General features: G+C 43.8%; 3 protein-coding genes across 4 annotated transcripts in view; 1 reads left to right on the top strand and 2 right to left on the bottom strand.

Moving 5' to 3' along the window:
* The window catches only part of phlpp1 (PH domain and leucine rich repeat protein phosphatase 1), a 61232-nt gene extending 58511 nt beyond the window's left edge, over positions 1-2721 (top strand). The window contains exon 17 of the mRNA XM_064346314.1: positions 272-2721. Within this exon, the coding sequence (XP_064202384.1) occupies positions 272-1429 (1158 nt within the window). The 3' untranslated portion in view covers positions 1430-2721. The remainder of the gene's footprint in view (positions 1-271) is intronic.
* A 1550-nt stretch (positions 2722-4271) lies between these two features.
* Positions 4272-14342, bottom strand: LOC135260781 (meprin A subunit beta-like). Its single transcript, XM_064346316.1, has 15 exons — positions 13971-14342; positions 13798-13816; positions 13534-13584; positions 13379-13422; positions 12805-12883; positions 12076-12193; positions 11249-11427; positions 10237-10455; positions 9433-9585; positions 8357-8572; positions 7294-7761; positions 6687-6872; positions 6052-6247; positions 5315-5519; positions 4272-4527 (listed from the first exon to the last, which is right to left on the bottom strand). Exons 1-15 carry the CDS (start codon positions 14061-14063, stop codon positions 4513-4515), a joined length of 2241 nt encoding a protein of 746 aa, XP_064202386.1. The 5' UTR covers positions 14064-14342; the 3' UTR covers positions 4272-4512.
* A 5352-nt stretch (positions 14343-19694) lies between these two features.
* Positions 19695-25966, bottom strand: LOC135260774 (E3 ubiquitin-protein ligase RNF138-like). Of its 2 annotated transcripts, none has more exons than XM_064346309.1 (8): positions 25782-25966; positions 24810-24959; positions 24503-24656; positions 23429-23568; positions 22931-22978; positions 21870-21975; positions 21322-21429; positions 19695-20194 (listed from the first exon to the last, which is right to left on the bottom strand). In XM_064346309.1, exons 2-8 carry the CDS (start codon positions 24941-24943, stop codon positions 20111-20113), a joined length of 774 nt encoding a protein of 257 aa, XP_064202379.1. In that variant the 5' UTR covers positions 24944-24959; positions 25782-25966; the 3' UTR covers positions 19695-20110. The 2 variants fall into 2 exon arrangements, with proteins under 2 accessions (XP_064202379.1, XP_064202378.1); XM_064346308.1 differs by lacking the exon at positions 25782-25966 and adding an exon at positions 25417-25765.
* Positions 25967-26809: the final 843 nt, after the last annotated feature.

The raw sequence follows: 26809 nt of genomic DNA on the forward strand, positions 1-26809 counted from the left end.
AAACTTTGACTAAAACAACTAGCACTGACATGTATTTGTAAGTCAGATTTAAGATTTAAATTTTGAATTTCCCACAGTCCATCTGTGTTCTGTTCAAGGGTAAGGTTGTTTCCTTAAAAATTCTCAGGGATTTGCAAGGGTTTCTTTTCATTTTAACCTACTTCTAAAGGGTCAAATATTTAGCATATTTCAGACATGTATTTGGGTAGGTCTGGTAGTTTCAGATGCAGACCTGAGGTTTTCAGTCCTGCTCCGTTCCTTTCATCGCCAGGACAACAAGGTGAACGGCGTGACGGACTCCACGAGGATCATGGGATACTCCTTCCTGTACCCGTCGGTGATCCCGCGCCCCCACGTGCAGACGGTCACCCTCACGCCGCAGGACGAGTTCTTCGTCCTGGGCAGCCGGGGCTTGTGGGACAGCGTGTCGCCGGGCGAGGCGGTGGAGGCGGTGCGGAACGTTCCGGACGCGCTGGCGGCGGCCAAGAAGCTGTGCACGCTGGCGCAGGGCTACGGCTGCACCGACAGCCTGAGCGCCGTGGTGGTGCAGCTCAACGTGAGCGAGGACTGCTGCTGCGGCTACTGCAGCTGCTGCGAGCCGGGCTCCGCCCCCTGCCCCGCCGGCCCCGCCCCCTCCTACCCGCCCTCCATCAGCGTGGTGATCCGGGACCGGCCCCCCGCGGCCCCGCCCACGCCCGACGCCCTGGCCACGCCCTCCTCCTGCAGCGAGATCAGCAGCGAGGTGTCGGCCTCGGAGATGAGCAGCGAGGTGGGCTCCACGGCGTCGGACGAGCCCCCGCCCCCGGGCTCCGCCCCCTCCTGCCCGGCCGAGCCCCTGCGCTGCGCCCTGCACCCCGCCTGCCTGCTGGCCGGCAGCTTCCAGCGCCAGCTCTCCAGCGCCACCTTCTCCAGCGCGCTCTCCGACAACGGGCTGGACAGCGAGGACGAGGAGCCCATCGCCGGGGTCTTCTCCAACGGCAGCCGCGTGGAGGTGGAGGTGGACGTGCACTGCCTGCGCGCCCGCGAGCGGGCCCCGCCCCCCGCCCCGCCCCCGCCCCCGCCCACCCCGGAGGCCCTGGACGAGGACCCCGGGGAGGCGGAGCCCGAGGGGCGGGGAGCGCCGGGGGGCGGGGACGCGGGCGGGCGGAGCCTGGGCAGGAGGCGGGGCAACGGGTCGGTGGCCCCGCCCGAGAGGAGCCACAACCTGATCGAGGTGGCGGCCGACGCCCCCGCCAAAAAGCCGGGCGGGTACTTCACCGCCCCCGCCCAGCCCGACCCCGACGACCAGTTCATCATACCGCCCGAGCTGGAGGAGGAGGTCCGAGAGATGATGAAGCAGCACCAGCAGCAGCAGCAGCAGCAGCAGCAGCAGCAGCAGAGAGCGCCCCCTGCTGACCAGCCTGCAGACTACTACGACACACCCCTCTGAAGCCAGGGGCACTCTCAGACCTCGCATATGGAGACCTTTGACCCCTGCCCCTTGACCACCCCCCCCCCACACACACCCCCCTTCCAACAAACGCACTGCATTTTTATCAGATCAAACACTAGTTATTTTGTGCATTGTCAGACCCTTCACAATCCACGGATTAATTCAATCTTAACATGGAGCGTTCTTGTCACATTCTTACCTGTCATATCATTTTACGTGATATAAAATAATTATGCTGAAAAGCACTTTTTAAAGAAAAGAAAAGAAAACATACTGAATCTTTTATTTGAACTAAAATTTGTTGAATGGTACATACCTGGAATATGAAGCTTGACTGTTGTAGGTAGAGCTCTCGCTGAAACTGTATTTCTTCAGTAAATCATGGCTTTTGGCCTGTAAAAAGTCATAGAAATTTTTGTAGAAATTTTGAAGACTAACTCCTAGGAGTTGCCTACTATTTTAATGTGACTTAGTCACTTTACTAATCTTCTCTAAGAGAAAAGTTGATTTTTTTCCCCCAATGATTGTAAATAGGATAAATGTTGATACTGATGCTTTTAAAGGGTCTTTGACGTCAGTGACTGGCTTTGCAGACAGACAGAGGGACTCAGCAGAGTCAGTCTGCTCAGTTTGGACAGTCTGGAGGTGGAGAGACAGTACTGGTGCCAGTGCTTACTGCACACACACACACACACACACACACACACACACACACACGCACACACATACCTACACACAAGCGCACACACACACACGCACACATACCTACACACAAGCGCACACACACACACACGCACACATACACACACACACACACACATACACACACATACGTACATACATACACACACTCACATACAAACACACACACACATACCTACATACATACATACATACATACACACACACACTCACATACACACACATACATACATACATACCTACACACAAACACACACACATATATACATACGTACATACCCACACACACACACACACACACATACATACATACGTACAGACACTCAAACACACACACACATACATACATACACACGTACATACCCACACACACACACATACACACTAACATACAGACACTCAAACACACACACCGACACTCAAACACACATGCATCTCTCCTACTTTATTTCTGTCATCACCAGCATGACTGTGTCAAGTTCAATAATGCAAATAAGATTTATCTAAAGAAATTGTATCTAAAGCAGTAAAACGTGCAGAAAAGTTTCTTTTTGTTATAATAAATCTAAAATTTGCAAATAATACAACTGTATTGGATGGATTTTTTAGCCGGTAAAGCGAGCGGGGTGCTGTATTATGGATGCATTCTGCATTTAAATAAAGAATTTGAAGCGAGCGCACGCGCTCACACACACACTGACACACACACACACACACACACTCACACACACAGCTGAGCGGATTCTGCTGGAGGGAGGAACAGATGAAGGAGCACTGACTCACTCAGCGCGGCCATGGGTGAACAGAACAGAGCCGTCAATCACAGCTCTGCTCTCCCCCTGACTCTGATCGGCAGAGACGAAAACAGAACTGCTGTCTGCACACCACACTGCCATCTTAACGACAGACTACTCAACACACCTGCAATTTTCACACAACCAGATGCTAGACCTGCAAACGTATCCAGATTCTAGACTAGTCCAAATGCATGTGTACCTGTCCAAACTCTGGACACTCGAATTCTGGACAAGCTTGAGATGTGTTTGTAAATGTGTCCCTTTCGTCCATATGTTATGACTATTTTGTCATTCAGGTGCAAAGCTTCCCTATGAAATATTCTGCATTGTCGTGTCTTTTTGTTGCTGAACAGTACCGAGGAAGTGTCTGCTCACTCCAGACACACAGAGGGAAGAACAGGCATTCAGTTAGCCACCCACACGTAGAGTGCACACACACTCACACACACACACACACACAGTGAGAGCTCCTCTGTGACGGCGACTGTAATGCTGGATAGCGCAGCGCTCCTACACGCTGGCGTTGTGATCGTCCGCCCCGCGTCTGGAGTCCGGCAGGTTCTGCGGCTCCTCAGACAGGGCGTTCGGAGGGCTGACCCGGGACGGTGACCCCCCCCCCCTCGGGGTCGTCGTGTTCGCCCAGGGGTGCTGCTGCGGTCTGGGACCCGCTCCCCAGGCCTCTCAGCACTCACAGCTCCTGCTCCTGGGGTTACTGAGGGCACCGGGGTCATGCAGGACACTCGTCCTTCCGTATGGGTAAGCGTCCTGCGTGATCTGAATCACAGCCGATCGTCGCCGCTTTTGCGATCATTAGGTAAGTGTTTTGCACTTCATATGATTAGTAAATGTGTGAATTGTAGATCATGTGATTATTAGACGACCTGTATTGCAGTTAATGTGATTATTAGGTGAGTGTATTACAGGTTGTGATTATTAGGTGAGTGTATTGCATATCATGTGATTAGTAGATGAGTGTATTGCAGGTCATAATGTACTTAATAATATATAATTATATTGTGAGAACAATCGAGAACCTGCTCTCAATTCTCATGCAGAAAAACCAAAGATTACATAATTTCCCTGAAGAGACAATGACGAGCTCCAGCATTCCGTGACCTTTAAAACACACTGCACCTTATTGCACATTCAAATCTGATAATGCTGCAACCTGCTCAACTCCAAACCAAAATCTTCAATATCAGCAGTTTGAAGGCTGTAAATATCACTTAGATATGGCATGCAAATGAACTAAAACTACCCAAAGGAAACAAAATGTCAGAATGTTTCTCAGACGTCATTACATATTATGTCCACCACTGATGACATCTACACCACTGAAGAAAATTTAAAATCTACATTTTTTATTACTCAAAAAAGCATATTTTTTACAAACACAATGAATTGCATGAACGTAGCACTTCAATGTCAAGTAAATGTACAACACCAATAAGCACGGGACCAATGTCCCGCTTCTTTGCATAGTCTTACATGATTTCATAAGAGAAAAAAAAATATTTCACTTGTTACATGTAATAAAATCATGTTGGAAGCTCTAGTTGAGGGACGTCGGATGAGATCAGTTCAAAATGTCGTTTTCTGAAAGAAAAGTGAAAAGGAATGCATGAACATACATACAATTTACATACAAAAATACATACAATTCAAAATGTGCCTTGCACAATTAACAGCATTTTATTGGTGACACATAAATGGAACATTCATCAGGGTTGGTTATATCATAATTGTACTTACTAATGAAGTGTAAATAGACAACATTGTATTTTCACAACAAAGACCAGCAGAGGGCAACATTGTCTTACTGGTGTGTGTTAAAACCGTTCCTACCTTGTTCCTGACCAAAACATTTTATTGTGAACTGTGATCATATCACTGTATCACACACATTGATTAAGCCATTCTTCCAGATGCTGCTGGAAGACTTCAGGGGACATGCAAAAGTATGTTCCCTGAAGAAAGTATTTGGAAATTTGGGCCTATTTTCCTATATTAAAATATAGCGTAGGTAAGGAGAGCTCATTTTGTACTGATTTGCTCTCACTTACTTTGATCTGCAACAAAGTATTTAATCAAGTTTTATTGTATCATTTTTTTTCTTTACACTTTATTGCTTCATAACCAACTAGGCGCACCTTTGCCTAGCTTTGAGAGTTACGCAAAAGCTTTAGGGACACATTGAACTTCCTTTATTCTCAGAAACAGCACACTGTGCTTTGATTGTATGTGCTCTTCTCAGAAGCAGGTGATGTCAGCCACCTGACACCCTCAGTCCACAAGTCAGGCTCACACAGACGTGAGTCAGAGGATGAGCTTTCATGCACTCCCCCAGGGTTGGTGCTCGGGTTTTTGCGGTGCGCACACTCACGTTCTCCAGGGTCATGCCCGCACTGCTGTCCCGGAGCTTCTTCTTGTACTTCTTCTTCACGCACACCACGCTCACGACGGTCACCACCAACATGGCCGCCAGCACCGACACGGAAGCCGCCACGGCCGTCGTCACCGCGTCCTGAGACGAACCTTTCCGCTGACATCGCTCACCGGTGTACCACCAGTCGTCCCCTACTGCACACCTGGGGGGGAGGAGGAGGGGGGATGACACACAGCCAGTTCCAGCAAGCCCAAATGCACCTCAGTGGATCACATTCCACAATACGAATCACCTCCCATAGAAATGTATCTATAAAATGCAAAACGGAGGAAGCCTAGAAGCATAAAAAGTAAACACAGCGAAAATGGGACACGTGGATTCAGGTTAAGCTGCTTTCACATCCAAATACACATTTAAAATGCATATTTGAAAGATTGCCGGCAGTGATGGGGTTAATTAAGTCAATTCAGGAAATGAACCAATGTTCAACTCAGGAAATTATTCGACATTCAGTTCAGGAGAGGAAAAAATATATATTAATGACAGCAGAGTGAGGTTTCAAACCAAAAAATGGGTGGAACTGCCAGGTTGTTGTCAACTACCAAGTTGCTGATTGGTTCACAGGAGTACCTTGACTCCTATGGACCAATCAGTGCTACTCTTAGCTCAGAATAAAAGGCAGATACGTCACATGACCCAGCGTTCTTCATCTGGAACGGGAGGAGGGAGCATACCTGCACACGGCCACGCCTTGGTCCAGCACGCACACGCCATCGTTCTCACACGTGACATCATCGCAGGGGTCATCGGGAGGTGAAGTGGGTGGGGCTCTGTCAGTGGTAGGGGCGTGTGTGCTGTTGGTGACGGGGGCGGGGTTTGTGGGCTTGGTCGTCGGGGGAAGTGGCTGAGTCTCCAAAAGTTTCGACACGTCTGGAACAGAGAGAGAGACTATGAGGCCTCAGCTTATTTGTCGCCATGGAAGAAAATGGAACATACTGCAATATATTCTCAACATATCAAAATATATTTAAGGACATGTATTTCAGAGCAGTGTGTTTTTTGACATTTATCTCAATATATTTCCAGAATATTCAGTGTTGAGTATTTGTGTAAGAGCAATATGACTGGGAATATACAGTGATGCCATAGAGTTAGGTACATTACACTGCCATCAGCTTATTTCACTGATGAAGGCGATATGCTGAAATGTTTGAATCTCTAAGTCTCTAATTTCTCATCATTAACTTGAACATGAATCTTTTATAAATGTACTTGCTAAAGTCTTAAAAATGAATATAATGTTGATAGTATGTAGTGTAATTTCTCCCATGGTTTCCAGCCCTGAGTAAAATGTTTTTTCTTTCCGTACCCTCCATGGTGAGGAGGAAGATGGCGTCTCCTCCCTTGATGAAGTCCCAGCTGTCAGCCCGGCTGTGGGTCAGGTACAAGCTGGTGCCGTACCCGGGCCCGAGGTAGTACTGCGTCCCGTCTGGGTCGGTGGCCAGGGCCCCAACTTTCCTGGGGTCATCCCAGAAGAACATCTGGTTTCCATCCCCTGGAGTAGACCAATGGGGAGATGCCCTCAGATCCACCTCCAACCATCAGTGATTTGCTCTTACCTGTTACAGTCCTGTAACAACCCTACCATTACTCAGATCTCACCAGGATCCACAGTCCTGTAACAACCCTGCCATTACTCAGATCTCACCTGGATCCACAGTCCTGTAACAACCCTGCCATTACTCAGATCTCACCTGAACCCACAGCTCTGTAGTAAACCTCACACAAGGACTGAAAAAAGATTTCATTTCGTTTTTTTCTCATCTGACTCATCTGACATGAATTGCCAATATCTCATAACTCTAAAATGAACACAGCTGGTGTAGGACCTCATTATGAATGAATCACAGTGATGGTGCAGTGTGATGTTCAGAGAACTGGGCTTATCAGCAGAAGGTTGCAGGTTTGATACTGACCATCAACATCGGTTTGGGTGGGATCTGTGGTGACGCTCCTCTGATTGGACATTCGCTGGCGGATGTCGGGGTTCTGATCCAATAGCATCATAGTGGCCTGTTTCCACGGGCAGGGCCATTTCAGGGTGTTGTCACTGAGCCCCGACGTCAAGTGGAGGTAGATGCCCATGTTTTCCGGGCTCTGGGGCAACCCGTTGATGTACAGGCTCACCTGGAAGGTGTAGCCCTCCTTGGAGAGGAAGCGGGGGCTGAATATCTTCTCTCCGACGGGCGTGGTTTCCCGGACTTGGGTGAAGTTTTTGATGCGCCAGACGTGGTCCGGGCACTCCGTCTCAGAGAGGTTGATGTCGTCGATGGAGAGACCCCCCGTGGAGAGCCCCGCCCCTTTTTTGCCCTCAAACACGACCCGGAATTTCTTACTCACTTTCATGCTCACGTGATAGACCTCCCACAGGTCCTGGGGTGCAGCTAGCAAGAGAGAAAAGTTTTTGCACAAAATTCAGGATTCCTGTTTTAATATAGAGTATAATGTGCCGTAGAGAAATTCAAAATATGAGTAAGTATACAAGGTATATACGGCACATATCCTAAATATGAGGAAGATGTTAAATTCATAGAGTAAACATTGTGATATTTATTTTAAAATGTTACAAAATCTGATTTCTGTTCTCATGAGAAAATCATGTTTTAATGTATTATGAAATATTAGAGATGCTATATATAAATCATTCAGGCTTGCTAGAATATGAAGCTACAAATACAAGCCATATATTTTTGTTCTACTGCAACACATATAAAATACACATTTTAAAGTGCAAAAAGTGTATAAATACATAATAGTTCATCAAGGTTAAATAAAAACATTGAACTACGATAATGACATTACTTGCAAAATAACGAATAACTGCAGTGTACAGCAGTTGGTCATTTAAACATAAACATTTTTTTTAAAACATTTTTTCGGTTGTGTGAGATTTAAACTGCAGTGGAGCGCTCACTAATCTATCACCCCAGGTGAAGGGGATGGGGGTGGGGGGGGTGGGGGGGTGGCTCTGGCCCTTACCTGTGACCCTCTGGATGAACCTCAGCGTTCCGTTGGGGTTGGCTTTGTCGTACTCGCGCACCCAGATGTTGAGCTCGTCCTCTGCGTTCCCGCTGTGGTGGAGGAAGAACTGCAGGCACTGAAAGCCTCGTTTGGGGTAGAGGAACCTGCTCTCCAGCAGGGCCCTGTCTCCTGCCGTGCCAGTCGCTGTACTGAAGTGCATGAAGTAGCCCGAGTCTGAGAGCCAAAAAAACACAAGACATACAAACAATAAAGAAATACACTATTCACATATTCCACTTTGCCTTGCATTACTGAACTCGACACAGCCGTGCTGGAGCTAAAGTACTAGGATGTATTTGTGTGTGTGTGTGTGTGCATGTGTGTGTGTGTGTGTGCATGCGTATGTGTGTGCTGATCATATTTTTCCCATGTTATCTACGAAAGGATCAACTGTGGGTCCTTCCGTATTGGAAGGGGGTGTAAGTACAATACTGTCAGGAAATGTGAATATATATCTATCTTTATGGCTCTCTCAGTGTTGCAGATGGTTGTTACACCTGAGGCTTTATGCTTTTTATTGGCTTGGTACACATCAATGGAATATATTGTTTGTGAATTTCACATTAATGCGTTCTGTTCATTCTTACTTTGTGAATGTGATATTTGCATTGACAAGACTACCTCAACCTATTTATGCAGAGAACATTTGTATCAGGAAAAAACATCTTCTGTCAAAAAGATCATTATTGTGGGAAAGATCTTTGTTGTGTCTTTTTGCAAATAAAAAGACTGATCACCTGAGATCGCTTGAAGGAATGCCAAAAGTAACTTAGATGCTCAAAGCAACTCAAAGCAATGCTATGATATAAATTCTGAACACTTTGAAACCTGATATTGCAAAACTACACTATCAGCAGACAACACCCTATCATTCTGAGCTCTTGATTGCTTGAGAGGACGTTATTATTTATGAACACATCCGCGTTTTACGGTCTCTCTTGCCGCCTGGGCCTTGAACCCTGCGATAAGGGGTCAGATTATTTCGTTATCTGCTGACGGGTGAGGGGGAAGCCGTAAACGACGTCTGACTCCACCTTTACACCGGCCCATGTTGGTGTAGTCCGTGAGGGGCCCCCCGGGGGCCTGCGTCAGGCGGGTCCAGTCCGCGGTGTCGCCCGGCCCCTGGATCATCCCGCAGACGTTCTCCAGCTCGAAGCTGCACGTCTCCAAGAACGTCGACGACGTCGCTGGGGAGGAGACAGTGTCAGTGCCGCAGCCCGAAATCGATGGCGGTTTGTTGTTCCGGGTTTTTAAATTGCTGCTGTTTTTTTTTTTTTTTATTTTATTTCAAAGTTGAATGGTGGGGTGGACAATAAATTAAGAGTCAATTGCATTAAGTACATTAAGTAATAAATAAACAAATAAATACACTGAAAATGCAAAAAGCATTTGGTCTCAAATTGTATGACATATATCATCTCTCCCTGACATATAAGCACAATTATTTTCTTGCTTATTTTCTTTTCAACATCCAGCAGGCCTAAACTGCAGATAGTAAGAACTCCTTTGTCACAGCTGAAACTAACACAATGCACCTTAATATAAATATTTCTGACTACATTGTTCTATTCTATGTTTGATGATGAAAACATGCAGTTATGTCAAATCAGTTAAGTTATAATTAATATTTCTAGAAGCATTTTTCAGACAGCCCTAAGCCCTCATTTCATTTATATAAAAGCATTTTTTTTTTCACTCGAAAAGAACCAATCCAAAATTGAATTACATTTAGATAACTTGGTTCTCATAATTTGATTAGAGAACAGAACCAATCAGGTGTTGTTACTAGGTGGCACTGGGATTATAATTAGCAGGATGAGGCCAATCAGAAGGCTTACTGCAGTTGTAGAGCCTGTTGAGCTTCAGCAGGTCATTGTCGCTGAACTCCATGCGTTGGCCAATCACGTCCATGAAAGCAGGGATCTTGGTGACGATGGTGGGCTCAGTTCCGTTTCTGAAAGCATCCTTGCTGTAGTGCATCATGGACCCATAGTCATAGGGCACATTCAGTGCGCTAGATGTTGTGTCATCGTAGGTGTTGAAATTGTGCTCTCTCCCTGAGGAAAAACACAAGGAAGACCAAATATGTGATAAAAGTATATGATATCATTAAGGCCTTTATTTTATCTAACTGAAATTCACTTTGTCCTTCACTTTGAGCGATGGACTCTCACTTACTTGTTCATGCTTTTAGTTGCACAGGAAAATGTTCAGTGTAAATCAATTCTGAAACTGTCATGGAGTACACACTGTCCCTACAGGACCACCACAGTCGATTTAACTCAGGATTTTAACGTGCCTTCTTATTTGTCCTTGTTGATTTGGATTTAGTCACATTTGCATACATTTGATATGTAAATACATGCTAAAATGCTATATTTATATACGATGACATCCTGAGCGAATGCTTGCAAAGCATGCCTGTGTAACTTTCCACCTGGAAAGATTCCATTTTGGGCCCCTGTTTAGGGGCCCAAAATGGCATTTCTCCTTGTAGCACAAAAAAATTGTCTGGTATTGTATTGAATTATATATTACTTTCCTATTGTATATTTAAATTTTTTTCCATGTTGTGCTCTCACTTACGTCTTGGAAATACTATTACTTTTAATAATAAAGACCCTAAATATTTGTTCACTTTCATTTTAGTTCTGTAGTTACTTTGGACTATGTCTATAACTGTTTTATGTATTTTATGTAGTTTATACTTACTATACTATGTGCAACTATATTATTCACTATTATTAGGCTAAAATTTCCCCTTGAACAATAGAGATCTATTGAGAGATTGCGACAAGTGTAGGCTAAATAATGCGTTGACTCGACTTGCACGATGGGGCACTGTATTACCTTCAGAGATGCGGTCCCACATGATGTTGACGTAGTCATCTCGGTCTGCTCGGGACTGCTCGTGCCAGAACCCGAGCGCGTGGAGGAACTCGTGCTCGATCGTAGCAATGCGGTCACAGTTCGTGCCGATGGAAAGCTGCTGTCTCCCCACGCGTCGGTTTCCCACGGAGGAGAAACACCTGCGGACATGCGTCGTCTAATCAACATAAGCGACCTTGAAACTCCACGGACTTCTGTCGATCTTTTGAAATACTAACACATTTTATCACAGACGTTTAATCACGGAATAAGGCCATCCCTTCACAATTTTCTTTTAATTCATAATGTACTCATATTCGGCAAACGTTTTTATTTAATTTTATTGATACGGAAAACCAAAACCTTCGTGAAGACTTCACATAGCAAAGCACTAGAACATATTTGTAAGATAATTGTCTTATTTGGGGGTAGGCTACTGGTCTTATGAAAAAAGATTCAGGGATTTTTTTTCGCTGGATGCTGTTTACTTGCCTCTGGGCGAACTGATAAATCATGGATTTTGCTAACATGTCCTGCTGTAAGAACTGTCGATATGATAAATTTTTATCATCTAGTTAATCAGTATGAAAACCAATGAATGATGGAACCTCAGAAGGAGGCTGTTGTCTTTATTTCACCAGGGAAGGAACAATTGCATTTCCAAGTTTAATACTGAAGTAGTTTATGTTAAATTGTATTTGATATATATGTGTTTTTTTTTTTGGGGGGGGGGGGGGGGGGGTTTGTAAAGTAACTAAGTTAATGTAACCAGAGCAACATATGATCTAAAGTACTGAAGGGGAACTTACCCACTGCCTTTGAAGACTGAAATGTAATTTGGTTCTCCCTCCCAGGGTTTGAAGTCAATGCAGGATTTCAGTCGATACTGTTCAAAGGCCTTGAGGATCACACCTTTAGCATTGATCTCTGCAACGCCAATACATGATGTCACGTCAGAGATCAAAGAAAGAAGAACGGTTATTTACAATCTTGTTGGAGTAACGTGACACTGTACTTATTATGCACACTAAATCAGAGATAATTCTTTGGAAATAGTTGGAACTGAATTGGCTAATTTGGTTTAAGATTAAATTGGAGGGTTAAACTGCAGTTTTAATTAAAAGCAAAACTCTCTGAAAGTGCTTGGTTGGACATAAGCATTTGTAAAACCGGCAGTGTAAGGGTAATTGATGTGGTGCAATTGGTCCATCCAACAAAAATACCATAGCTGATGTGTGGTGAGTGTTCTGATGCAAAATGGCTGCTGTGCATCACCCAGGTGGGTGCCACACATTGGCGGTGGGTGTGGTGAGTTCCCACTCATCACAGCTTTCAGAAAAGTGCTATATAAATGCATTCGTTCATTCATTCATAAATTCAAGTTACACATATGAATTTAGGTTTAATAATAATACTCTTTGAATACAAACGGTGGTATTCTGTAGGAATTGTATGAGCATCTGAAAGGTTAAAGTATGTGAAGTGATATCCATTGGCAGCACATCTTCCATAACCCCAGCTGTGCAGTGTATTCCTACCCAAGCTGTCTTCCAGGTAGTAGGGGATTGTTGTTGGCCATCTGTACTGATCTCCCAGAATGGAGTTCCTACCTTGCTTCTGCATAAATCACACCTGAGATGTTAGTTTAGACAACCTATGATTGTAGACGCAGGCCATGGGTTGTACGTGTAATTCATTCCACCCGAGAAAACCAATTTTACATGTGATTCAGTTTTAATATATTTTTCACAAGCTCAAATAGAGTCAATCAGGGACAATGTATACTCTATTAGATTTGATTTTATATTAAACAATTTGCACTGCAGAAAATTGAATAACTCTGGTGTAATAATTACTGTAATGCAATTTGAAGCTTTGATTTAATGCTACAGCACGCATAAGGATATTCTTCACACTTGTCCCACACAGTCTTGCTTATGGATTGTTTTCATGAAAAGTGATAAAAATTTACATAAAGTAAAACAAGGGAAAGTATCTATTAGGACAACCTGATTGCATGGCGTGTAGAGGGCTACGTGATGCTCAGTTAGGAACCTATGGAATGGGTCGTCGAACGTGTAGAGGAATTCTGCATGTCAACTGTAACCTCACCTCATCGTACACAATGTCACCTTCCACAAGATTCAACCCAGCATCTACAAGAACATATTGATAATATTGATTATTGATTCAAGTTCAGAACATAAGGAGATGATTTGATTTAATACATTTTTCCAGCAGAAATAGAAGCCATGATTTTGACAAACCTTCGTTGATATCGAAGATATCTCTGTCTTTCCCTCCGTCCACATCAAAATCTGTTAAACAAAAGTACCAAGATTTTGTTATCAGTCAACACACTGCAAGGCACCTCTTCAATTTATTTTATTTATGCATTCCAGATTCATCAGGACCCATTAAGACAGAAACCCTATTTAAGGAAGCTATCTTTCAAAAGCTACAGTGCTTTTAAGGAAGGGTCTATGTAAAATTGTGCGTTATCAAGGAGTTTAAACGCAAGTTCAACCTACCTGAGAGTCTGGCTGTTGGCTGAACAAGGAACCATAAAAACGAACAAACAAACAAACAAACAAAAAAAAAAAACAATAATGTTTCACCATTCATTTAAAATGGAATGCAGCAACGATTTTTACGACAGAACTGAATGTGATTTCTGCGGTGACGCTTGTGGAAGCATGCTTACCAGGCATAGGGTTTGGTGGAAAATCAAGCTGAGTATTAGAAAGGAGCAATACGCAGCCATGGTCCTCCAGGTGCTGTCTGGTAATTCGCTCATAAAAGGTCTTTGAAACTAGCAACTGTCAGCTGGAGAAACTTTGTACCAGTGAGTGGAGGCGATTGCTGCGTTCTCATATAGCAGTTTGTAGAAAACTGCTAACTTGACAGATGGGACTCGATAAGCTACATGTTATTCAGGTGAATAATTGACACAAATGGGAATTACATCCAAATTTGGTGGTACTAAAAAAGACACACACACACACACACCCACACAGGCAAGATAAATGTGCACACTAATAAAACGTGAGCACATATGCACATGTATGTATGTCAAATCGCAGAATGGGATTGTCAATTTTCCCAATCCTTCTCTGGAAAGTCAAGGACGAAGGCTTACTAACATGGAAAAATATGTACATAATTTTGCAGCATGAATGTAAACCACACAACATAATTCTGGTGCAAGGTACTGGTGACTGAAATATACAGGTATACTATCGTACATAAGGTACATATTTTGCTATGAACTATGAAAGAATGAATCAAAAGATGTTGCTCTTGAATGACCATGAAGTGACTATCTTGCAACTTCACTGTAACATTCCCAGGTGAAAAAAGGTGAAATGAAAAGGTGAAGAAAAACATATAAGGGGGTTATTTCACACCTGGGTGAAGAAAAAAATAATTTATTGATGAACTAATTTCAGCAAGGTGCATTCATCAGGATTGCACATACAAGAGACACGTACAAGTGCTTCTTATAGCCCTTTGCCTCTTGTACATATAATCTCGACGAAGGTACCTCGCACATGTGGTTTTATCAACATATTCCTTATTCTTCACTAAGTGTGCAAGGAAGCCCTCTTTTTATGCTCTGGAATGATTAAAGTACGTAATAATTCTCACGATTTATGACCTGTATGGCATTCCTCTATCTTCATGTTGTGGGGAAATTAAAACTTTACAAGCTCGGTGTCCAGTATAATTTAATTGTCAGGAGAGTAGATATTAATCACGAGATTTGAACACTTGTCTGACCCTTGGCATATAATAAAGCATTCTCTACTCAATCAAACTTAATAGATATTTTAATAGCCTCATGCCATTCTTGGAAGCAAATGTTATGCATGCAAAGGTTTACAGTATGCCTGTTGAATATATTAAATACGTGTTATGGTTAATGGTTATTGAATTAAATTTATTTGTTGTATTTTAACGTTGTGTTGTGCTGTCTGTCTGGCCACCAGGCTCGGTGAAATGGGAGGAGGTACGCTAAATAGATGAATGGTAAATGGACAACATTTATATAGTGCTTTTATCCAAAGCACATTCCAATTGATGCCTCTCATTCACCCATTCACACACACACTCACACACCAACAGTGAAAGGCTTCCATGCACTCAGCTCGTTGGGAGCAGTTAGGTGTCTTGCTCAGGGACACTTCGACACGCCCAGGGCGGGGGATCAAACCGGCAACCCTCCGACTGCCAGACAACCTCTCTTACCTCCTGAGCAATGTTGCCCCATTGAAACAGGATGCGAAAACCTCAGGAGTGGGTCCTTCATGCATATCAGTGTTATCACATATCACATTTTAATGTAATAGAGTATGCCTCTACTTCGCAGTGTAGTTGTATTTAGCATCCCCCACTGCTGTTGGCTCCACTTATGATTGGTAGACAAGCGGGTGTTTGCCTCTAAAGCTAGGGTGGCCAGATTCAAAATGTGTGAAGGCCAGACATCGTGGTCTTCACACATTTTAAATTCGGCAACCCTGGCTTCAGAAACTTGATCACAAACAAGGCGGGGAGCTGTTGGAACCGGACGGCGGACCAGGGGCAGCTGTCAGGACAGATGGCCGACTGATGGCGAATCGAGGGGGGTGCTCGTGACTGCTATTGCGATCGGAAACCTTTCGTGGACCGCGCGGGCGTGGGGTTAGCCCACGATGGGGTGGAGGAGGGAGCTATCAGAACGGATCACGGATACATTTTTTCAAACATTCACTTACTCCAGATTCCGGGTGAAAACCGGCCGTCTGGCAACCCTATCGGAAGCACATGATGTCAGCTGAAGCTTCTTATCCCTGCAGTTTTATACAGACAGGAGCTGGAGGACAACACCGCACAGACAGCTTCGCTGGTGGGCCTACAGGTGGCCGATCGAGCAGTGGTGTACTCTGTGTGTGGTGAGACGCTGCAATGGCAGCTGAGAGATAGCACTCCATCCCTGGTTGAGAGTAGATCCAGTCGTGTGTGACACCCTGCAGAGCTGCTGGCCAAAGTTGTCAATGACACAACTTGGATTTGACTGCGGATTTGACTGGGGCCCATTCCATGCACTGGAACATTGCCTAAACAGGATGAGGCTCCGAGCAACCCTGTAGATTTCTCCTTAACCCATTTTGTACATAGTAAAACGTCCAGTGTTATTTCAGCTCTAACAGAGTACATAATGAATCTAACTGGAACCATATCTAGTCTTTCCGAGCTGATTCAACACTGAACATTTTCAGTGTTACTGGTTGAGGCCGGTGAGAGAAGAGTAAAGAATTTCAGCTTATATTTAAGACTTATACTCAGTTATGGTCAGATCCAATCCACAGCTCCCTTTTTAAGCCTCATTACTTGGGCTAGTCTCTATAACTCAGGGTAATCACCCAACAGAAAGGCCCTGTGTCTATGAATGCCTGCCTCATTAAACAGTTCAGTAACCATGCAGATAGCACCTGATGCGCACCCGTTACGCACCTTCTGGTTTCAACACAGCGATGGGGCACAGGCCTGCGAGAGTCAATCAGTTCCACGCTGCTCATCTGCATGCATCAAGCCAGCATTCAAATGCAGAGAGAGACAGAGAGAGAGAGAGAGAGGGAGAGAGAGAGAGAGACAGAGAGAGAGAGAGAGAGAGAGAGAGAGAGGCTGCATTCAGCCAAATGATTTCATTTAAATAATTAATTTAAATCGATACGGCTTATCCCCTCCCTCTTGTGTCTATGATTGATGCACACTGAGTTCTTGCTGCGGGGAGTTTGTTTCCTCATTACGGGAAACAGGAAGCAAATGGCGCCATCTGTTGTTTTTAATCAGCCAAAGGAAGATGTTGATTGATGTGCAAAGGGAGTACTGACAAGCCATCTGTCTGGACAGATAGAGCAGAACACAGGCCAGGACGCGCCTCTTCAGTGCAGACTTAACGCTGGTTAAGAAATCTAGTGTCTTGACTCCTTAACTAGCCTGGTACTGAACGCTACCAAAACAGGAATGTCTGCATTTCCAATGAAAGTTTTTTTTTAAAAACTACTCGCTTTAAATCAGGGGCCATACAGTACTGTGCACCTCAAAGAAACCAGTCTGATTGATGAACCAGGGTCAGGTTTCTTCGGTCAATATCCTAACCTTACCCATAATGCCCTGAAAGTGATAACCATGTCGCCACCTACTGCTAAAACTCAACAGCAGTACTTAGTAGTCTGACAAGCTGTCCCAAGCAATGACAGCTCTCAGTGTAAAACAAATGCAATGATTTTGATCCGGAATTTACCTTCATTTCCACCTGGCAGAAATATACTTGGTACGCCAGTTGATTAATTGTTTTTAAAAAATGTATAGCCTCAGGAAAATCCCTCAGAATAAGCTAAAACTTTACCCATTTAATCAGTTTTATCTGCAGCTAAAGGCATAGTATTTAACATATTTAAATTTGAAGTTGTAAATTTCAAGTATCTGTCTCCCTGGCCAAAGTAGCCATTTTACTGTAGGAATCATGGAAGTTTGTAATACTAGTATCGATGTAGCCTTTTTGAAGAAGTTTGCAAATTTGGCTAAAGTTCGTTCACTCAGAGCAACCTGAGTGGTAAGAAACAAATGATCACAGTAATTAATGTCAGAATAAGCTGTAACTGATTAAACTCTGCAAAAACAGGCACAGTAGATGTACTATTTCTATTTTTAAGCACATGCTATACCTGGGTGTAAAATGTTGCCTCCCATGTCAACACTTCCCTCTGACCCATACCTGTTAGCGTGTTGTGGAGACTACCGGGAAAACAGCCATTTACTGTAAAGGAACAGCAGAAATCACCAGGGGGATTCTGGAGGGCGGGGAGTATAAGTGAAAGTAGCTGTCTGCTCTACCCCACTTTCACTTTCAACAGCTGATGCTCACCTCATCTGCTTGGCTTCAACTGTCTGTTAGCGGCCCTAGCGCCTATTTGCCAAACACTGGTGAACAGGCAGCTGCGCAGATGGTGGAATGATACTGGAAAGCTTGTGGGTAATGTACGCTGGCTGGGCATGTCAAATGGACTTTGGCTTAGAATTTTGTAAACATCCTGGTAACACATGGAACATGTCTATGCGCTGGGCTGGGGAGGGCTGGCTTCTTTCCGGGCCTACCCAGCACCTCCCATCTCCCTGCCCTGTGCCAGTGAATTCTGAAAGCTCACCTCTTCAGCCCGCCCCTGGGGTTACCCTGCTCAGCTCTGCTCCGATCCAAGTGCTGCACTTTGACCTGCAGTGTTTCAGTTTACCTGTTTAAACATGACCTGCAGCACCTCAGCGTATCTGTTTAACTATGACCCGTGGGACTTTGGCTTACGCACAGCTCTCTGACAGGGGTAAGAGAACATATATATAACCTAGTCAGAGGGGAACATCCCCCTTGGCCAATCAATGAAGGGGATAAGACATAAGGTAATACATTTAGTTTCATTTTTTTCTGTGTTGATGGACAGAAATTAGTGGTAAAATCAACAATGTATCATTGCACATAGATGTAATGGCTGAGGTCCAACAACATAGCTGGTTGAGAAAACAAACAATATAACATGGGCATTGGACGACCTTGAGGGAATAATATTGAATTAATGTACTTCTGCCCAAAGAAATTGATTCAATTCCCCAAATCAGAGTAACACGTGTAATTAAGACTTTAAAATAAGATTTGATAAGGGAATCTCTTGTGGTGTTCTGCAGATTTAAAAGCACCCTCTGTTTAAATCTGCATCTTGGTTCCTGGAAGTTCTTTTTTAAGGTCAGTCCTCGAACCCACACACAGTCAAATGGTCAGTGTTAAATCAACCCTTACAGAGTACATCACAGAGTTCCTGTTGGATATTTTTGGGATTTCCTGACAACTTATTGATTATGTATTTAGACTAATTCTTTGCGTAATCTGACGTTTTGTTTGTAATGTCTTGATAAGCTCATGACAGCTGAAGACTGTTCTTTTGTTCAGATATGAAACCTGTTACTGCAATATTGTCGGGGCTGGTGTGTACAAACAATTAGCCACAGTATAATTGACAGAAACAGGTGGGCTTGTAATACATTTAGTTGTGTGTGTATGTTCTTACAAAATGAACTACATTTGTTCACATACATTACTCTGGGCTATAGAATTTATGAAATAATAACGATTTAGCCCTACAGCACACAGAAAAATATGAAAAAATATGTACATAATGTAATTAGTCTTAAACTGCTTAGAATAACTGAACAGACAAAATGCTGACTCCTGTTTGTCATATGCTTATGGACAACATGGGGGTGCTGAAACATTGACTACATTAATAATTGTATGCGACCTTCTCTTGCATTTCTTTTGCGGTTCTGACTACTGAAAACAAATTGCAGGAAGTGAAATACCACGAAACTGTCACAAATGACATGAACATGTTTGGAACAGGGTATATACATGGTTTATTTTCATCATTACTGCCTGAGGGGGTTTTCACTGCACACGGAGTGAAGTCAGTTTTGCTTACATCACAGGAAAGATAGTTAAAATAGGATCCTTCTTTAATGCACATGTTGTGAAGACAATTATACTTACAGAACAGGTGAGGCTGTTAGAATGTAATCCCTCTTTAATTTTATTTATTTGTTTTGGTATTTGGCAGTGTTCATGATTGCATATAAACTGAAGAAAAACGGAAAGAAAATAAAGCAATAGACAAATGGTGATTTAGTGATTTTAGATTGGTCGATCCAGAGTAGCTACAGTACGAGACTAATGCTGAACGGAATAGTGAAAGAATAAGACAGCTTCATGCTGATATTTACACTGAGAGCTGTCATTGCATTGCATTGTCATTGCTGTCATTGAATGATCCTTTCGGTCATCTGCAGTATTGAGCGCTGGATGGCGAGGCGAAGCTGGGCGTCTTCGTCCTCCTGCACGTTCTAAAGATGACAACGCAAAACAAAATTCCGTTAGGAGGGAGGAACCTTGCCAGCCAGCAGGGTGTGGGACCCAAGCCCAGTTCTCCTGCTCAGTAGTGCAATGGTGTTATCATCTTATCACCACAAGACCAGACCCCTGGGGGTGGAATGGCTAGGGAACTGGGCTAGTGTGTCTATGGTCATAGGTTTGATGCCCAGGCGCAAGGTATCTAACCTGAAAGACTTCAATACATATGAAGCTGTATAAATGGGTTGTGTGTAAAAAGAATTTGACCTATGTACCTCACTCAGGATAGGATAAAAGTGTCTGCTAAAATGTAAACAAGGTGGAATATTTAGCACCAGTGTGCTCCCTAGTCACACAGCTAGCTACTTTTTTACCCATGTTTATTTCCATTTTTGCTTTGTTTCACAATGATTCAATTGTTCTCTCCCTTTCCACCAGCTGCGGTGAGCGTTCTGGCGCAAAATGGCTGCTGTGCATCACCTAGGTGGGTGCTACACATTGGTGGTGGGTGAGGCGAGTTTCCACTCATCGCTGTGAAGCACTTTGAGCGTTCGGAAAAGTGCTATATAAATACAATGATTCCATCATTCAATGGGCCATTATATTTTCATCCCTGCATCACTACTGCCTCTGTCCTCAGCCCTGAGTGCAGAGGAGCCCTTCTTAGCAATACTTCAGCAGGCTAATGCACGGGTGCCCAGCTCTGTTCCAGGAGGGCTGGAGTGCGTGCGTTGCTTTTTAGTCCAACCAATTACCATGGCCTAGATCCCTAAATAACCACGTACTCCAACGCTAGTTCACTCTCGTATGTGACCACAGTTAAAACGCTCTACTAGGGGGAACGTGTGTTGATGTGCACCTCTGTCCTAACAATTCAAGAGAGGGTAGCATTTATTTATGCTCCATACCTACAGACAGGAGCACCACCAGGGCTTTTGAGCCCATGAAAAAGCCTCACCACCCCAGAAATTCCTATGGTGTAATATTTGAGGGCCCCTGGAATTGTCCAAATCCTCCCCCCCCCCACCTTATGACACCTTTGTGTCTACAGAAGACCCACCTTAACTCAGTGTAGCATCCTGGGAATCAATGCAAATATGCACAAATGTTTAAAACTCACCATATAGAGGCCATAGCTGAACCTGTGGCGTGCCATCAAGTGCCCAATGAAATTTCTGCTGTAGTAGTTTGGGTCACCCCAAGATGTGGCCACACAGATTGGACAGACCTTCAGGAAAGAATGGCATTGAGATGCTAGTGCAGAGCACTTGCATGCATTTGCTTTTTGTCACAGTTTGGCCCAGAAATCAGAACATAATCCATTTTGTCAATCAGGCATGGAGCGGTATTTAAAATATCACTGGCAGTGTGTGTGGAGTGTATGGAGCGTGTTCACAGGGTCACACTGGGAAGAGTGTGTGTGGCACGACGCACTCCAACAGAAAAGGACAATACTGAAATATATTGAAATTAAATACATTACCGGACACGGCAAGACACCATATATATGGGTAAGTATACACATTACTTCCAATTTAAGATACCGCAAAGCATTAATCTACAGTGAAATATTTCTCATCGTTACCCTTTCAAAAATGTCTACATATTTCTAGTACATTACAGTGTACTGAGAAGCTTCACTGGACAGGGTGAGGGTTTGGACCTTACCACAGGAGTGAGGTCCCAGCTGTGGGTGCTGGCGCAGTGCTGAACCAGAGCCATGTCCGACAGCCCCGGCTGCTGGCAGTAAGGACAGGAGTACGAGGCCGTCGGTCTGAAACACACACAGGGAGTTAGAACAGGAGACCGCGAGAACAGCACAACACCAGAACACCAGAACACCAGAACATTAGAACACCAGAACATCAGAACACCAGAACATTAGAACACCAGAACACCAGAACATTAGAACACCAGAACATCAGAACACCAGAACATTAAAACACCAGAACACCAGAACATTAGAACACCAGAACAGCACAACACCAGAACATCAGAACACCAGAACATTAGAACACCAGAATAGCACAACACCAGAACATCAGAACACCAGAACATCAGAACACCAGAACACCAGAACATTAGAACACCAGAACAGCACAACACCAGAACATCAGAACACCAGAACATTAGAACACCAGAACATCAGAACACCAGAACATTAGAACACCAGAATAGCACAACACCAGAACATCAGAACACCGGAACATTAGAACAGCACAACACCAGAACATCAGAACACCAGAACATTAGAAAATGACCCGCTGAAGCTCCACAGACTCTCCAGCTGCAGGTAACTTTCTGACTGGCCTAGCGTCTCTAATTCGAATCATAATCCTGCCTAGTAACAACACCTGACTCATGTTCTCAAATAAAATTATCAAAGCTAATGCAGTTTTCAAATTAGAATTCAGGTTATGATCGGTTCTTTGTGGAACGGGAAAAAAAAATGCACTTATGAAATATATAATGACATCCCATTTTTTAATCAAAAATATGTTAAACATATTAAACCTGTTCATAATTAACATAACAGTTGCATTAATTAAGCATTAAAGCATCCGCAATTACCAATTAAGCAATGAGTACCCGACTAAAGGTGCAATTCAAGCCTCCGATTGTGCCATAAATAAAATTGTGCCATAAACAAAAAGAGCGAAACGCTGTGCAGGGACGTCATGGCGCCATGAATAGTTCGCGGACAGTGGCTTCATTACAGCGGTGCCTACCTTCCAGTCACAGGGGACGACTGTCCAACATGCGGCACAGCGGGAATCCTAAAGCAGCAAACATAATCGGATCACTGATCAAGATGCTCTTCCACTGCAAACGAATTGCTACAGTACAGGCTTACATTGTGCGTGTTATTATCTGTTTCAGATCTGCCAAAGCAGCACTGTTTTTCAAATATTAATAAACACATTGTGGGGGGAAAAAAACATTCAAACACGGCTTTCATTACAGAACTGGCACTTCTGCGATCACTGCATTGGTATTTCCGATAAAGCCAATCGCAACGTCAAAGAACTGATAGCAGAACTGTTTATGACAGAGATTAACCACAGGTTCACCCACAGGGTGCTACGTTCAGTTCAAACTGTTCAAACCACTACACTACACAGATCACAGCACGGCGTCGAAACAGGAAGGGGTTCAAGCTTCCTCTAGGCATGCTGCGTTCAATCTCTCACGTGTCGTTCAGTTTTCTCGTGAGCAGAGACATTTACCTGACGGGAGGTATGGTCTGTGCGTTGTTATCGCCCCCGTCCTGCACTCTCTGCACAATTCGAGAGCTGGCGGGCGGACCGTACTCCTCGATGTACGCCCGGCAGTACTTGTAGTGGGTCCTCATCTTACTGAAGAGGCTCTAAGAAAGAATATATACACACGTTGTTTATATGAAAACTCTCCTGTGCCTGTTGCCCTTCAAACATGTCTGCTGTTATCAGAACTGGGATCAGTTCCATTTAAGTTCAATCAGTTTTAAGGGAATTCAGAACGTCATGGAACTTACAGGACATCAGAACGTTATTGGCATTTTAAAATTCTGTCAATTCGAGCACTGCATTCAAACACCATTCACCAGTTGAAAAAGGCTAATAGAACACTATTCACACTACATTTATTACTAAAAACTGAACAAACAGAAATACAATTGACCTCAAGCCTGGTTTTTTTTTACCCTTGTCAACACACTCCACTTCTCTATATCATTTATCTTTGTGATGCAATTGTGTCTGATCACCTGAGCTGTTTTTTATCTTGACTGAAAAGGGGAATTCACAGCAAGATTCAGGGACTCTCCAGCCTGTAGTTCCAGTATAGCAAAGAGCACTTAGAGCTGACCACAGAAATGAACGATTACAATGCACTATGATCATAAATCAACTTGTGCATTTCATCAGAGCTTGGAGCCTTGAAGATTCTACCAGAAGCCAAGCAGTTCAACATTACAGCATTACATTATAACAATGAGGCAACAGTACATAATATTTTACCACATGTGTAATACCATCACGCAACAGAGCACAGTATTTGACTGTACCCGAACTACACAAAAACATCCAACAAAATAAAACATTCGCCACAATTCCGGACATTCCGTCGACAATGCATTGTACACCGTATTACCCAGCCATACGCAGTGCATAGCCTACTACAACTACACACCATGACCCACATGTATACACTATTTATTTATTTATTTATTTAGGATCCCTGCACAGTGCGCAGCTAATCTTCCTGGGGTCCGAATATTAAACAGACCTACACATTATTACTCGACAGCACGCGATATTTACCTGAGATCCACAGGCCCTGCACTGTCCCCATGTCTCCTTCATCTGCTTCTGGATGTCTTGCGCCTTCTTCTCCCGTTCCGACACGGGCCCTCGGCACAGGGGGCAGTGCAAACCATGGGTCGTCACCGCTGTCACGAAGCAGCTTCGGCAGAACCTGCAGGCGAGCAGACGGTCATTGCCCCGCTCTCCCTCTCCCACAATGCAGTTCTGCAACACCGGCCAGTTAGGAACCTTGTGTTAAACAAACTTGCTGTATCAGTATCTGGGATAGCTGATGACAACACTTTAATATCTGACATGAGCCTACACATGTCGGCAGGTCTTCGTCCTTATGGGGATCTTGAGGACGTCATGGCAAATGGGACAGTCAAAATTATCGGAGGAATCGTCAGGTGTCTCTTCGCTGTTGCTCCCGTTTTCTGCTGGCCCTGTGGGCTCCATCCCATGCAAATGTCACCTGGGATACAACCGACGCGAAAGTCAAACAGATCTCATCTACAAGGAGAAATATTAACCACTATGTCAACTGTTCAAACACCTAACTAAACAACTAACCCAGTCCTTGGTCTATTTGTATTTTACTAGGGTTCAACCACAAACCTTCTGAAATAAGTTAGCAAAGATGTCATTTTACCATTTGGTTTTTCTACTGGGGAGGAGGAGGGAGCAACAAACATGATCATGTTTTTAACCACTAAATGCGAACATCCAGTAAGCAGTCAGGGTCGCATCGACGTTTCAATAAACATATCATTAAAATATCAGTGAAATATGAGTAAATCTCCGTCTTAAATAACCTCCAACAGAGCGTATATCAGTCCAGTAGAGACTACTGTCCGAACAGTGCGGGAGCAGAGCATACCCATTCCCGAGAACACATACAGACAGCGGCGCGGGTACAGAAGTAGACCTACCTGTCTTTAGGGAAGCCTCGTAGTCAAATAAGTGTGCGTACTTTATCATAGGGTATTTAATACCGAGCAATAGCCTACATTTCAAATGTCACCTTTCACTTTCTCTCTCAAACGAGGAAGTACGGAAAACACCAAACGTCACAGAGCCGAATTGTTTTCATCGATCTGTCAACATCAGACCTCAATATCTGCAAAATCCATAACTACAACTTGTCTAACAGGCATGTGGCTACAATTACTGTCTATCAAAAAACAACTGAATGCTTTGGATGTAAGCTGCTTTCTAAAAACAAAATTAGGACGAGCAAGATGGTCTAACTCCTCGCATTTTCAGCGCACGTATTTCTTAGAAAATGTGAAATTACCCACACTTGAAGTTGCAGAAAACTTCGGTGATTTCAAATTCATTGAGCCAAAACATATTGGAAAAAGGAAATAGAGAACTGCATCAAACAAACAAACAAAAAAGCTTTCAAAGACGGGTAATGTTTCTCTAGACTTTGTATCTTATAGTTTCGATAAAGAGGTGGACGTGCTTTAACAAGTTGGCACTTGATTGACTAACATTCTTTTGATGCAGTTAAGGGAGAAAAAAAAACTAATTTGGCGAGATGGCACGTGACGCGAGTTCAGTTATGCTTGGTACTTCCCACGGGACCGGTGGGACACTTCCAAGTCGGTCGTTCCAAGGTCCAACATACCTCCACGTTCGACTCTAGCCAGGAAATGCTCACCACAAAAAGCTGCTGCCAGTAAGTCATGCAAGCACATTAGCCTATTTTGAAAACACGTCCCGTTGCTGCGGTAATTTGAGACTCATCAACATCGAGTGTATTACGGAGCTCGACGTTCCTCCTGGTGGCGCCTTCTTGCTGCAGAGGACACGCGAAGAAAGAAATAAAAAATATGTTGCTGTTTTATGAAACCCCATTAAGCATAAAACCGGCGGTTCATGTTGGTATTTTTGTCTTCATTGTTGGAAGGGAAGAGATACAGATTGGCAGCATTAGATTGGTATAGTCCCTCAATGTGGAACTCCCACACATCACCAAGCATGGCAGATTTATAGGATATAGGGGATTTTATACCGTACCGATGCAATCATTACAGTACGTATGCGAATGAATGCCATTCAAAAGTGAACGATTTACTAACGCACATTCATGTGTCATGATATGAAACACATTTTTGCCTCGAGGCATTGATTTCAAAACATGCCAATGATCGTGGGATCATGATCATTTTTTTGTGTGCGGTTGCCATGCTTTCTGTTATTGGATAACATCCTGAAAAGCTAACATCCTGAAGCTCATCGTTCAGTGAAATTTATCGCCACTGGCGTTCGGTAAGCAGAAGACGGCGAACGGGGTTGACAGTTGCAGTCACCGGATCC

This window comes from Anguilla rostrata, chromosome 8 (assembly GCF_018555375.3).
Source record: "Anguilla rostrata isolate EN2019 chromosome 8, ASM1855537v3, whole genome shotgun sequence".
Classification (NCBI taxonomy): Eukaryota; Metazoa; Chordata; class Actinopteri; order Anguilliformes; family Anguillidae; genus Anguilla; species Anguilla rostrata.